We start from the raw sequence: 14,277 nt of genomic DNA, 5'->3' as shown, positions 1-14,277 counted from the left end.
CTTCTGGCATCAGCTAGTACTGTGCACATGTGTGTTGTGGAATATTCCTTTACATGGTGTGAAGAGGGGTCATTATAATTGGTTTAACAAAAAGCTAAACAGTCTATAGCTAGGCAGGAGGTACAGGTGGGACTTCTGGATAGAGAGCGCTCTGGGAGGAAGAAAGGCAGAGTCATCAGCAGATGGAGAGGAAGCAGGATGGGGAATACAGGTAAAGATAACAGAACCACATAAAGGAATATAGATTTAAAAGTATGAATTAATTTAAGTTATAGGAACTAGTTAAGAACAAGCCTAAGCTAAGGCTGAGTTAATAATAAGTCTCCATGGGTTTTTTTGTTTGGTTGTTTTTTTGTTTTGTTTTGTTTTGTTTTGTGAGCTGGTGGCCCAAAGAAAAATCCATTTACACATGTGATATGCAGATAAGCATGCAGGTAGAACACTCCTACACATAAAATATTTTAAAAGGCCAAAATATAGGGATGCAGCTCAGAGGTAGAATATATGCCCAGCATGTAAGACCCAGTTTTGCCTGGGTAAATTATTTAAGTCACCAGACATGTAGCTTTCCCATCTGTAAATTGGGGTCAATACTATAAAAATCAATCTCACGTCATGAAATTGTTTGGTGAACGATTAAGTGCTGTGGAAAGACAAGGGATTATCATGACCTCAGCTCCCTTGGGGGCTGGGCCACCCGATGGCGAGTCTGAACGGATTGGTAAATGCTCACTCATCACCTTACAGAGAACATGGGTGGGGATGGTGTGACAAATTAAAAGAGCACCAGGAGTCAGGAGCCTGAGGTGCTGGTTCCAGTACTACCCACATCTAGCTCTGTGAGTGACCTCATCACTGGCTGAGGAACCCAGTTTCTCCATCTATGGAACACAGCTACCTCTACCTACACAGGGCACCTCAGCAAAAGACACAGGGCACTTTGAGTCACAGGGGGGCCCTCACTGTGGGGCATGTATCTTCCCTTGCAATCCCCTTACCCAAAGAGCTCACCTAAAGACAGTACCCTGAGAGCAGGGCCCCATTAGAGAGATATGACCAGCTGCCTATGGGATCATCCAAGGGTCCTTAGCAAAGGTCTCTCGGCCCATTTTGGCTAGCATGGGCAGCTTTTCTCCCACCTGCCAATCAAATGTCAACTATACTCAGCCACGATCCTGAAAGACTGTCCTCTGAGGGATCATCACATAGGACCGGTCTCAACATCAAGAGCCTGGGGCTGTTCTGGATCTCAGGGGGTGTATACATTTCTCCTTCTCACAAACCAGAGCCCCATCACCAAAATGCCCCCTCCTTCATCCTTTCTGTCAAAACACACAGATCCCTCAGACCCCTAGACAGAGCTGGCTGGCTCCCAGGTCTCCCTTTTAGGGCCATTTGCGGTGGACACCCATGACCCTTCATGTATCCTCTTCCTTCATGTCGACTGTACAGCCAGGGTGGGCCTAAGTATGCACAGATATTAAAAAGAGCAAGCCTAGGCACAGGACTAGGTTAGCATGGATTATCCCTGTCACCCACAGCAGACTGGCACCCTTTCTCATCCTCAGTCCCTCATCTGTAAATGGAGACACCCTATCAATCCTAGCATCTACTTCATATCCCACTGTGTGGATCCACCGCAAAATGACGTAAGATACTGGACGCATACGGAGGATAGTCTCACTGTCATAAATTGCCCCAGGCCACTGTGTTTCTGTTTCCCATGGCATGAAGTCAATCAATTCAACTCCCTTCTCAGGAAAAGGTTTTGCAGTCGACTCGAAGTTTGACTCCACCGGAATCGGACACTGAACCTGTCTTCACTCTCACTGTCCCTGAAGCAAGACCCCTGAAACCAGCTCCTTCCAAATAACCCATCCATCCAGCTCTTAGGGGAGGGCACCGATCTCACACAGACAGATAACACAGAAAACCTCAAAGTTCTGTTGGCAGGAACACGCGTGATCCCAGAACAGCTATGAGCTTCCCGTGGCGAGAGGCCAGCTCCATTTGCCATCAGGAGCTGAGCTGGATTCACAGAAGCCCCAATTTCCCCCAGAAAAATGAACCAGGGTGCAGTGGAGGACAAGAGAATTCAGACCCAGGTCACCTCCTCATTCCACACAGCCTGTGTTACAGCCACAGTGACTCTTTCCCGTCCTCTCAGTTCACCCTGCCATGTCACACCTCCAGGAGTGCGCCTTCCATGGGAAGTCCATCTGATACCTGCTCCATTCCCTCAGGGGATAGTAGCCCATGTGCCACCTTCTCTGTGAGGCTCCGTGACTCTGTTCTTCCCTTCTTCAAATTCTAGAAAAATCCCCCTAATAGGATCAGGTTATAATTTTCTCATTCTAGATCATAATCTCTCTGCCTGTCTCAAAAAGGAAAGCAAAGGGATTGGGGAGATGGATCAGTGGTTAAGAGCACTTGCAGGGGACCTGGGTTCAATTTCCAGCATCCACATGGCGGCTCACAACCATCTGTAACTGCAGGTTCAGGGGAATTGGCACCCTCTTCTTGCTTCCATGAGCACCAGGCACAAATGTGGCCCACAGATGACATGCAGGCAAAGCACTCATACACATAAAAATAAATTTGGGACGCCGGGCAGTGGTGGCGCATGCCTTTAATCCTAGCACTCGGGAGGCAGAGCCAGGTGGATCTCTGTGAGTTCAAGGCCAGCCTGGGCTACCAAGTGAGTTACAAGAAAGGCGCAAAGCTACACAGAGAAACCCTGTCTCAAAAAAAACAAAAAACAAAAAAATAAATAAATAAATAAATAAATAAATTTGGGAAAAAGACAAAGCCTAGACCCAACCCCAGCTCTGTGACCTTCACGAAGCACAAGATAGCTTTTCTGAGCTTCAAACTAACTTCCATGGAAAATAGGCCTAGTCAACCCTGATGGTGGCGACTGTGTAGAGCACCCAGACACTGCCAGGGGAGATACTCACTGGGCAAAAACACTCTGAGTCCTGTGGAACCGTTTCTGTGAACATACTGTGAGAAACCTGTGCAGCTGTTTTCCAGTATGGCCCATTTGTCAACAACTAAACTACTAGCAACAACTAAAAATTGGAACCATCAAGAAAAGAATGGATAGGCCCACTGGATATATACACACAATGGAGTCACTAAGTGCTATGACATGGGCAGATCTCTCAAGCATGAAGAACAAAGGAAACCAGAGCCCACAAAAAGATTATATACTGTCTGAGTCAATTTGGAGAAAACGTCTCCACAGGACTAGGCTATATCTCAGTTAGCAGGGTATGTACGTAGCATGTATGAACCCCTGGCTTCCATCCCCAGCACCAAATGCACTGGATGTGGCTGGCACACACCTGTAATCCCAGCACTCAGGAGATACCTTGAGTTTCAAGCCAGTGTGGGCTACAAGGTAAGACCCTGTCTCCAAAAAGAAAAAGAAATGGGAAGATAAAAGCGCTGGGATATGGTTCAATTGGTAGAGTGCTTGCGTCACAGACACAAAGCAGCTGTAGCTGCGATCCTCAGCACTCCGTAAACCAGGCATGGTGGCTCATACTCAAAATCTCAGCACTCTAGAGGTGGAGGCAGAGGAACCAGAAGTTCAAGGTCAACCTCAGCTACATAATGAGTTCAAGACCAGCATGGGCTATATGAGACCCTGCGGGGGTGGTGAGAGTAAACTAATATCTCTATTAAACTTATTTTTTAGATTTATTTATCTTTATATGTATGGTTGCTTTGCCTGCATGTATGTCTATGCACCACATGTGTGTAGTGCCCAAAGAGGCCAGAGGGTGGCGTCAGATCCTCTGAACTGGAGTTAAAGATGGTTGTGAGCCATCTTGTGGGTGCTGGTAACAGAACCTAGGTCCTCTGGAAAAGCAGCCAGTGCTCTTAACCACTGAGTCATCCATCTCTCCGGCCTCCTAGTAAATATATACTTTGTTTGTAAGTGCGATGGTACGTGTGGAATGCTTTGGGAGCCCCATGAAGGCAAAGGCTGTACCATTCTCACCTCTGCCCCTTGTAGTAGCGAATATACAGCAAGTACTCTATAAACGGTTGGCTTGCAGTTAGTGCCCGGCCTCCTTTCTCAAGACCACAGCTCAGATACTTCACTGTCAAGTAAAACACCTAGTGGTGGACTGGCACTCTCTCCTACCTAACAAACACCTCCACAAAATCAATTTGCATTTTACTTAAATTGGTAAATTCTCAGAGTCATGTACAGCAACTCTAAGGTAGAATTATAGCCACCAGCTTTGAAAAACTGAAACCACATATCACAGGCAAGAGATATGACTAACTTTTGACCAGAGAATCAGGCTACCAGTTCCAGACGTTCTGAAGATGACACCCATCTGGGTGTCCACATATCTCCCAAGGGAGCCTTGGGAATTCACCTTCCTGCCCATGGCCCTAATACCAAGCAACAGTCTGGGTGGTAACACAGACTTCCTAGGACCCCACAGAAAGGGACCTCACTGATACCTTTCCAGTTCAGAAGTCAGCAGAGTGAGGAAGTGGGCCAGAGCACTCCCACACTATCCTTGCTGTGGACTGGGGTTTGGGGTAAAAACTCACCTCAAAACAAAAGTCTGAACCCACTGGGGTCTGGTCTAACTCGCTTGTTTGACAAAAGGAGGAATCTGAGGTCCAGACAGGGGAAGGGACTTGCCCACCATCACACAGCTAGGCCGTCAAGCTTCCCATAGTTACCCAACTTCTTCAAGGTGGTTCCAAGGATTGGAAAGGCAGTGGCCTTCTCGGGGGACAACTTCAAGGTAGGAGTAGGTGCCCAGGTCTGGAACACCACCCCACTTCCGTTCCCTTCCCATATAGTCCAACCTCATCCTGCAATGTTAACTCTCTGAGTTTCTCACCCCACCTCACCCAATTCCAGTAAGAGAAGCCAGGCTATGGCAGGGCAGGCAGTGGTTTGGCATACACACACACACACACACACACACACACACACACACACACACACACCACCCTACCCCACACACACACCTATGAAGACTCCTCAGACTCTTTGGAATACACACACACACACACACACACACACACACACACCTATGAAGACTCTTCAGACTCTTTTGAACACACACACACACACACCCCTATGAATTCTTAGACTCTTTGGAACACACACACACACACACACACACACACACACACACACACCCCTATGAATTCTTAGACTCTTTGGAACACACACACACACACACACACACACACACCACCCTACCCCCCACACACACCTATGAAGACTCCTCAGACTCTTTGGAATACACACACACACACACACACACACACACACACACACACACACACACCTATGAAGACTCTTCAGACTCTTTTGAACACACACACACACACCCCTATGAATTCTTAGACTCTTTGGAACACACACACACACACACACACACACACCCCTATGAAGAATTCTCAGACTCTGGCTCGGAGGAAGCTGCCAGCAGAAAGGAGGGACTCTAGCATCACAGAACCTCTTTGGACAATCCCTGATAAAGAAGTTGGAGCTCAGAGAAGGTCAGCCACCTCCCTGAGTTGACACGAGAAAAACTCCGTCTTTTGATGAATGGTCAGCTTCCTTGGGGAGCAGGATTGCCCCCCTCCCCATCTGACAGACTGGAAGGCTCTAGGGAGTTGGTCAGGGTGCTGGCTTTTATTCCTCCAGCAGGAAACTTGCCCCGGGGGCAGCAGATAATTCCTGACCCCTACTCTGAGGAAGCTACTGGGTTATCAATGCCATCACTTTCGATGCCAAAAAACTTAACAGGGGGTGGGTTGGGAGGAAAACAGGCTTTAAACTTAACCCTGAAGCAGTTAAGGTGCCAGCTTCTCTTGGTCAACAAAATTCCCCTAGGATGCCAAGGTGGTTGGGAACCAATGTCAGAAATCAAAAGAGCAGCACCCAGTTACTAGAGGACAGGGCGCCAGGGAGTGTCCCTCCACCTGCCCACAGCTCATTAGGCCACACTGGAGGTTCATTTCGCAGGAAGCAACCTCCTGGGCCGAGGGGAGGAGGAGGAGGAGGTGTGAGCCCACAGAGACCGGGCTTGTCTCTCTCCTATCCGGAACTGGTCCCCTTTGAGGGGGCCAAACTTGATGAGAGGCTCTTTCCCTTCTCCTGCCCAGGTGCCGTGTGCCCCCACCGGGTCTCCAGGATCGGAGTGCCAAGCTTAGGAGGCACCCCGAGGTAGCAGCGTGCAGACTGGCCTCCGGGTGCCGCCACAGCGCACAAACCGTAGAAGGGCCCTATCCTAGACAGGCAATGTCCCGCCACCCCAGCCTCTGCTGCTGTCGAGCCCTGTGGCCCCGGCGCTACTCACGGCGAGAGGCTGCGCTGCGTGCGGCGGGCAGGATGGACACCGGCGCGCAGCGGGGTGCGCGGTGCTCGGCTCAGTTCTTCTCCCGGCGCCCGACGTCCTCCCGCAGAGCCGCCGGGGAGTCGAGGGGGCGGAGCGGCCAGCCCCGTCCCAGGCGCCGGCTGGAGGCGCGCCCGGACACTCGACCCGGAGCTCGGGGCGCCCCCTGCTGGAACCCCCGCGGGACCGCCCCGAGGTGAGGGCGCAGATGCTCAGGAGACCGGCTGGTCCCCTGCGTTCTTTCCCGCCCTGTCTGTCACATGCTGTGCCAGCTGTGGGGAATCAACTTGAGTGAGCTGATGTTCCAGGCACTACACAGCCCGACCCAACTGCCCAGAAAACAGTCTCTCTCTGCCCTTCATCACCCACGCACGCACACACACCCTGAGGAAGTCCCACTGCCCCAACTCCCAGGAAGTGGGAACAATTCTTTTAGTAGCCTCCAGTGTAGTCATTAGTGATGCTAGAGAATGAATGGTAACATGTAAAATGCACCCAGAGGAGCACACTGTCCCTCAGTCTTTTCAATACCGAGGCACTGACAGCACCACCCAACTCTGATCATTGCCTTAGAGTTTGGGCAGATCCCAGACCTTCACATTTGACCTTTCAGGTCTGTACAGGTTCTGGGGTTCTCGAACACCATGCTACAGAGGAATAGCTACCATCTGGTGGCTTCTGAAGTCAGTGGGCAGAGAGGAGGACACCCCCTGGTGGTGAGGTGCCACCACAATAGAGAGGTCCCTCATCCTCCAACCAGTCCCAAATACCTCCTCTCTTGTCTTTAGTGCTGTTGCTGTGTGACAAACCAGTCTAGCCTTGCTGATACGAAACAAGTATTTCATTATGCTCCTGCATTCCTGGAGTCCATCCTCTAATAGTCACTCTAGTTCTTTCCCTTCTTATGTTTTACTTAAGATTAATATCCACTTTCAACAAGAGCAAAAACAATCTCTTGTCCATCTTGAACTAACAGATTACATGCTATCCCAAACCCAATAAAAGCATGTTGAGTGCAAATGTAGTGCCATAAAAGAAGAAACCACAACCGTCTTGTTCTCTGTTGTTCCAGGTAGTAGTTACTTTTCTGCAACAAAACAAAAGCAACTTAAGGAAGGAAAGTGTTGTGGAGTATTAGTTTAAGATGTGTTATATTCTTGGGCCAAAGAGATGGCTCAGAGATTAAGAGCACTGACTGCTCTTCCAGAGGTCCTGAGTTCAATTCCCAGCAACCATGTGGCAGCTCACAACCATATATAATGAGTTCTGGTGCCCTCTTCTGGCATGCAGATAGAATATTCTATACATAATAAATAAATAAATCTTTAAAAAAAGACATGTTACATTCTCTTATGCTGTGCAGCATTTGTTTAATGATACAAAGATGTGTTGCATTCTTTTATGTTACATTTGTTTAACTCTGTGAAGCTGTGTTACTGTGCCTGTCTAAAACACCTGATTGGTCTAATAAAGAGTTGAATGCCCAATAGCTAGGCAAGACAGAAGAATAGGTGGGTCTATCAGGTATAAAGAATAAATAGAAGGAGAAATCTGGGGGGGGGGTGGCGGGAGGAGATCAAGAAGCAGGAAAAGGGGAAGGAGGAGGACCCCAGGGGCCAGTTACCCAGCTCCACAGCAAGCTATGGAGTAAGAAGTAAAGAAAGGTATATAGAAATAGAGAAAGATAAAAGCCCAGAGGCAAAAGATAGACAGGATAATTTAAGCTAAGAAGAGTTGGCAAGAAACAAGCCAAGCAAAGGCTGGGCATTCATAAGTAATAATAAGACTCCATGTGTGTTTATTTGGGAGCTGGGTGGCGGGCCCCCCAAAAGAGCAAAAGAGTAAAAACAACCAACTACAGGAAAGGTTTGTTTCTGGCTCACAGTTCAAGGGTTCAGTCCTTCATGGCAGCAGGAGCATGGGACTGCTGATCACACTGTATTCCCAGTCAGGAAGCACAGAGAGAGATGAATGCTTGCTCAGCTCTTTCTCCTTTTCATTCAGTCTGGAGCCCAACCCATGGAATGGTACCACTCACATAAAGAGTGAGTCTTCCCCCTCAGTTAACTCAATCTAGAAACCCCCTCTTGGACATGCTCAGAGATGTGTGTCCTAGATGAGTCTGTCTTGACAAAATGACTATGAATATTAGCTATCACACACCCCAGGAGAAGATGCTAGATAATCACATGCTGATAACCTGGCCAGATGACATGCACCTTTAATCCCAGCACCCAAGAGACCCACACAGAAGAATTGCCTGATCTAAGTAGTTGAAAACCATCCTAGGCAACAGAGCAACAGACCATCTTTAGAAAGAAAGAAAGAAAGAAAGAAAGAAAGAAAGAAAGAAAGAAAGAAAGAAAGAAAGAAAGAAGTCAGGTGGTGGTGGCACACACCTTTAATTCTAGCACTCGGGAGGCAGAGGCAAGCAGATCTCTGTGAGTTCAAGGCCAGCCTGGTCTACAAAGTGAACTACACAGAGAAACCCTGTCTCAGAAAAAAAAAAAAAAGAAAAAAAAAGAAAAAAAAAAGCAGGGTTAGAACCCATGTTGGACAGCTCACAAGCCCTGTAATTACAGCTCTAGTGGATTGATACTCTCTTCTGGCCTCCAAGGGCATCTGCACTCACATATGCATATGACAACACAGATATACACATATACACACAATTAAAAATAAAATAAATCTTAAATTAAACATTGGATAGACAAATACGTTATGAATTTTAACAACTACTACACATCATATATCTTCTAACATGTGCCTTCCCAAGCCTTTACTTGGAGTATTTTACTTCAAGGTGAATGTTATTCTCCCATTTTACAGATAGGGTAACCGAGACACGTGGCAGTTAATTTTTCCCAAGTTCACACAACATGAGGGGTCAAGCTGTGATGTGAATCTTGCCTAGTCACCTCCACAGCACAAGTTTTTCCTTCTCCCAATGTCTGACTTCAACTGAAACTTCCACATCTCTTTGTTTTCAAGACAGGATTTCTCTGCATAGCCCTGGCTGTCCTGGAACTCCCTCTGTAGACCCAACCGGCCTCAAACACAGAGATTCACCTGCCTCTGCCTCCAGAGTGCTAGGATTAAATATGTGTACCACAACACCTAGCCCAACATTTCTTTTTATTTATTATTAGTTTAATTTTATTGTTCAAGACAAGGTTAACTCTGTGTAGGTCTGGCTATCCTGGAACTCTCTTTGTAGACCAGGCTGGCCTCAAATTCAGAGATCCACCTGCATCTGCCTTCCGAGTGCTGGGATTAAAGGTGTGCACCACCATCCTTTGCCCAACATCTCTAAAATAGGGTTACTTCTGGCCACGTGCTAAAAAGTCTTGGTGCCCTGACTACATCCTGCATCATTTACATTAAGATCTCTAGGACAGGTTCTGTACATCATGCATTGTTGAACTATCGGGGGATTCCATGGCACAGGCTGGGGACCACTGCACCCCTGTTTCAGAGACCTGGAGAAACGAATGCATCTTCCACCATCTACCAAACTGCCAACACACTGAGTGCTTGCTTTGTGCAAGATGCTCTAAGGGGCCCTAATGGGAGCATCGGAGGAGCTGGAAGTTTCTGTAGGATGACAACACAAGCCCGTGTGTGGGTAAAGAGGTCCCAGGGGCAGGCAGCAAATGGTAGCCACAACCGGGCTGTGCCAACTGATGAGTTGACAGACCCTGATGACCTCCTGCAGATAGACAGTGTAGGGATGAAGCTGGTGTACGGGTTGGGATGACACTGGGGTTGGCTTAGATGACGCAAGGGTATGAGAGCTAAATGAAGGACTAAGTGTAAGTACAAGCTTAGAGTTTACTCACTGTGACCTCAGACGAGTGACTTGGTTTCTCTGTACTTCACCCCCAGAAGTCAAATGGAGCTAAAAATAGCATGTTCGGTTAGTTCTCAACACCTCTGAAAGTCTGAGGTCAGTGCCTGGCCCTCCATTACAGGTTCAGCTAGCGTTAGCTACCTCTGTTATTCTGTAAATGTCTGGGTGTGAGCTCCCTTGGGGAGAAGGTACATCTTATTCACCTTTGCACCCACTCCACCCCCACCCTGCCCAGAGCAGAGTCTAAGGAAGTACCAAATAAAGTCTGCCATGTAGATGTCTTGGCAATGGGTCCAGTGATGACTGACAATGACACTTCTCCTACCAGTCAGAGCAGGGGACTCTCCACAGCTGGTCCACTGCTTGGGTGGCACAGTCAGGAAACCTCCTCTTCCCAAAGGTAGCCTAGTGACCTGGCTTTCTAGCCCTGCCTGCCCAGCTCCATGCCCTCTGCACTTCTAAGCCCAGCCATACAGAACCCGGGTGTGGAGCAAGCTTCGACAGAGCTCTTCCTGCTTCCTCATGAGGGAGGTCTGGTGGCTTTTGTAACTACAATGTTGCTGGACTGGGCAAAGTCTTGAGCCCACCGTGGGAAGGGTAAGAGAGAGGAAAGAAAGGAGCTGGCGTCTGGGAGGCTTGGAGGATGGAGATTCACTTTGCAAGCATCGCGCTGCACTTGTAGGGTACTGACTTGGCGAGAGGTGGAGGCCCAGTGTTAGCAAGGGTCAGGTCTGTCCCGTGAGAAGACTGGAGAGAAAGGGAAACCTGGAGTCCAGCTTGAAAGAAGAGCTGTGTTGGCAGGAAGGACCAGAAGAGAACAAGGGGGTGTGGAAAACGGGAACCTCTGTGTATGTGTAAAGGACTGTGGGTGTGAAGCCGCCCGTCATGGCCTGCCCGGATTTCCTGACCAGCAGAGGGGCCACAGTGAGGGATCTCAACCCACACATTTGCCTTCTACTAAGGGCAGAGTCCGGTGATATGGTACTTAGCCAAGGCCCCAACCTATGGCTACCCACTGATGAGTTTAGGCTGAGAAGTCACACAGTCCTGTTTGTATCCTGCCTCATCTGTGAAATGAGAATAACTACACCTTCAGGGCTGATGTTAGAATCTCTCTCTCTCTCTCTCTCTCTCTCTCTCTCTCTCTCTCACACACACACACACACACACACACACACACACAGAGCCAAACACTTGAAAAAGCAGTAATACAAATGTCAGCTTCCCTTCCCTGACCCAAGGTCCCCCACCTTGAGACAGTCTGACTCTGAGCATCTCTCTCAGCCATGCTCCTTCCTCCACCTCAGAAATATTTCTTCTTTTCTCCATCTCTCCAGGTCTCAGTTGTGACCTGAGTCCACCTCATGCATTCAGACCTTTCTCGGTGCCCACCGCTGGTACCCTGAGCTGCTCCCATGGAGAAATGAAGCACTAACATGGGGTGGGGGGCTCAGAGACAAGCAGAGGGGGTATCCTAGGAAAAGACGCACGAATTCTGCATTCTGGGGCCAGGCCAGGGTCTGGACAGAGCCCAGCAGGAGCCCAGAGACTGGAGAGAAGGGTGTTGAGTACTTGGAAAGGAACAGTAGGGATGCTCCCTGCCCCGCCCCCCAGGACGGGAACTCTTCCCTGAATTCAGTCCTAATGCAAAGCTGAAGATACTTCACCTTCCTGTGTTTGCTAACAGGTTCTTGACTCCTGTTATCACCCTTCCACACACTGTGAGATCCACCCGAGGCCTTTTTTGGATCCACATGGGAAGGACAGAAAGGACAGCATTTCCTTCCCAGGCTTACCTGATGAGGGCTAATGACTTTAGGATGACTCCTTCCACACCCTTGGCTGACCCTTGATCCCTGTGTGTCCTGACTCTCCCTCTCAAAGCCCGGGTTCTGCCCTCCTGAGTCTGCATGACGACAACATATGAACCCAGCCCATGCCCTGACCCCATGAAGTACAGCTGCATCCTGGAAAATGATGTCCACCCTTTTACCGTGGCCTCTGTCCCAAACAGGAGGGGGCCTCTGCCCTCTCCTTTTCAGACCTGTTCTCTAGGCTAAAGGACCCAGGTTCCCTCGTCCCTTTCCTTTTGTGGGAGCTCCCTGACCTCTCAGTCTTGGTTCCCATCATTCCATCCACACAGAACATTTTCATCCTTCAACCCAGATCATATCAACAGATGGAGAGTTCATCGAACCAGCTTCCAAATATTTCCTTTAATCCCCATGCTGAATACTTTTTAGAGTAAAATTATTGCGTTTTCTATAATACAGTGGGGAGATAGAAAATTGAAGAATGTAGCAAATATTTGCATTTATTGGAGCTGTCCAATTTCTAATCCCCCTTCCTATTTGGGTGTGTTACAGGTCAGCTAGGATTACGAGACCCTATCTCAGGGCAGGGGCGGGGGGAGGGCAGGGAGGGGGACACCAAGTGACAAGTAGAATTAATTTTTAAAAATACTGTCAAGTGACATCACTATGAAATATTAGAACCCTAAGGATAGACAAAATATTTTAAAGGAATTAAGAAGGAAAAGGCATTTTATATTAAAAATACAAGGGAATTTAACTAAACCTCCCTCCCTTCAAAGAACTCAAGAGTCAAAGGTTAAGGTGGAATTCCACTCTTCAGAGGCTGAATAGAAAGTAGCTCACCTCCTATCCTTCCTCTCCTCCTCCAAAAAGCCCTTGTGCTTCTCCTCACCCTCCTTATAAACCCTTTTTCACCTGGCTCCTCTCTACCACTTCCTGTCAGCTATTGCTGACGCAGCCTCCTGGCCACAAGTGAATTTTATTTAATTAAACAAATCTTTGCATCATTAAACAAATGTTCCAGAGATAAACAAATGTAACACACCTTGAAATACTATTCTACAACAATCATGAACATTAAAATCACCAACGTGTAGACGCATGTGCTGTAAATGTCTTTCAGAAATGGTTACAAACGAAGTAAATGGGACCCACCACACCTTCTTCTTTCATCCAGCTGTACCTGGTTTGTATCAAGACGTTCTGTGTCTGCCAATCTACCTAGTCCTTGTTTTCTTTTCTTTCTTTTCTTTTTTTTTTCTGGAGCTGAGGACCGAACCCAGGGCCTTGGCAAGCACTCTACCATTGAGCTAAATCCCCAACCCCTGTCCTTGTTTTCAATACACAAAAAAAGGACCTAGAAAATTATACATATTTTCTTATTTACTTACATGTTTATGGTGCTTGAGATAGAAGAATACAGGTCCTGTCTATGCCTACCAGGATCCCCATAGAAGTATCAGGATTATAGATGTACACCGCAGTGCTGGGCTTTTATGTAGGTTCTGAGGATTCGAACTCAGGTCCTTCCATTTAAACAGCAAACATTTCACCCCAGCCGAGTCATCTCCCCAGCCCCTATTCTATCTTTAATTTCATTGTATCAATATGACTTGGCTAACTCGTGCTGCTGATTCTCAAGTATGCACCTGGGAACTTTCCATATATCTTAACTCCACAGTCTGATTCTCAGTGTTATGTGGTGTAGACAACTCATCCACCATCTCTTGACTTAGTTTGTTTACTTATAAAATGGGTAGTAGGGAACTGCAGAGCTGGCTCAGTGATTAAAAGCACTTGCTCTTGCAGAGGACCCTGGGTTCAGTTCCAACACTTGGATGGCAACTCACAACTGTTGGCAACTCCAGTTCTAGGAGATCCAATACCCTCTTCGGGTTTTCTCAGATACCAGGAACACACGGTGCACATATGTACATGAAGACAAACATTTATATACATAGAATAAAAATAAACTTTTAAAAAAAAGTGGGTAGTAGGATTAGATTGACGTGGAACCAGTCCCCAGGGTTCCTCATGGAGCTCTAACAAAATTGTGATCTCCTAAGGTCTCCCAGCAAGACAGCCTGGAGCCCCGTACATGTTCTCATGTGCACTTACTCACCTGACAGGCTTCACCTCAAAGTAGCCAGAGAACACTGATGTGAAAGCCTGGGGCTCCAGCAATGAGGACACTCTGCTGTTCTGACCCACGTCAGCCTAATGAGCC

At 47.9% G+C, this 14,277-nt stretch overlaps 1 protein-coding gene across 1 annotated transcript in view; it reads right to left on the bottom strand.

The window, feature by feature from the left end:
- Positions 1 to 7,032, bottom strand: part of Dapk2 (death associated protein kinase 2) — a 112,288-nt gene extending 105,256 nt beyond the window's left edge. Inside the window, exons 1-2 of the mRNA XM_052730139.1 lie at positions 7,008 to 7,032; positions 6,351 to 6,658 (exon numbers count right to left, since the gene is read on the bottom strand). Of these exons, the coding sequence (XP_052586099.1) occupies positions 6,351 to 6,658; positions 7,008 to 7,032 (333 nt within the window). The remainder of the gene's footprint in view (positions 1 to 6,350; positions 6,659 to 7,007) is intronic.
- Between the last annotated feature and the right edge of the window lie 7,245 nt (positions 7,033 to 14,277).

This window comes from Peromyscus californicus, unplaced genomic scaffold, assembly GCF_007827085.1.
Source record: "Peromyscus californicus insignis strain IS unplaced genomic scaffold, ASM782708v3 Scaffold_11__1_contigs__length_118956290, whole genome shotgun sequence".
Lineage (NCBI taxonomy): Eukaryota > Metazoa > Chordata > Mammalia > Rodentia > Cricetidae > Peromyscus > Peromyscus californicus.
The sequence above is the reverse complement of the archived record's forward strand: the minus strand, read 5'-3'. Positions and strand labels throughout refer to the sequence as shown.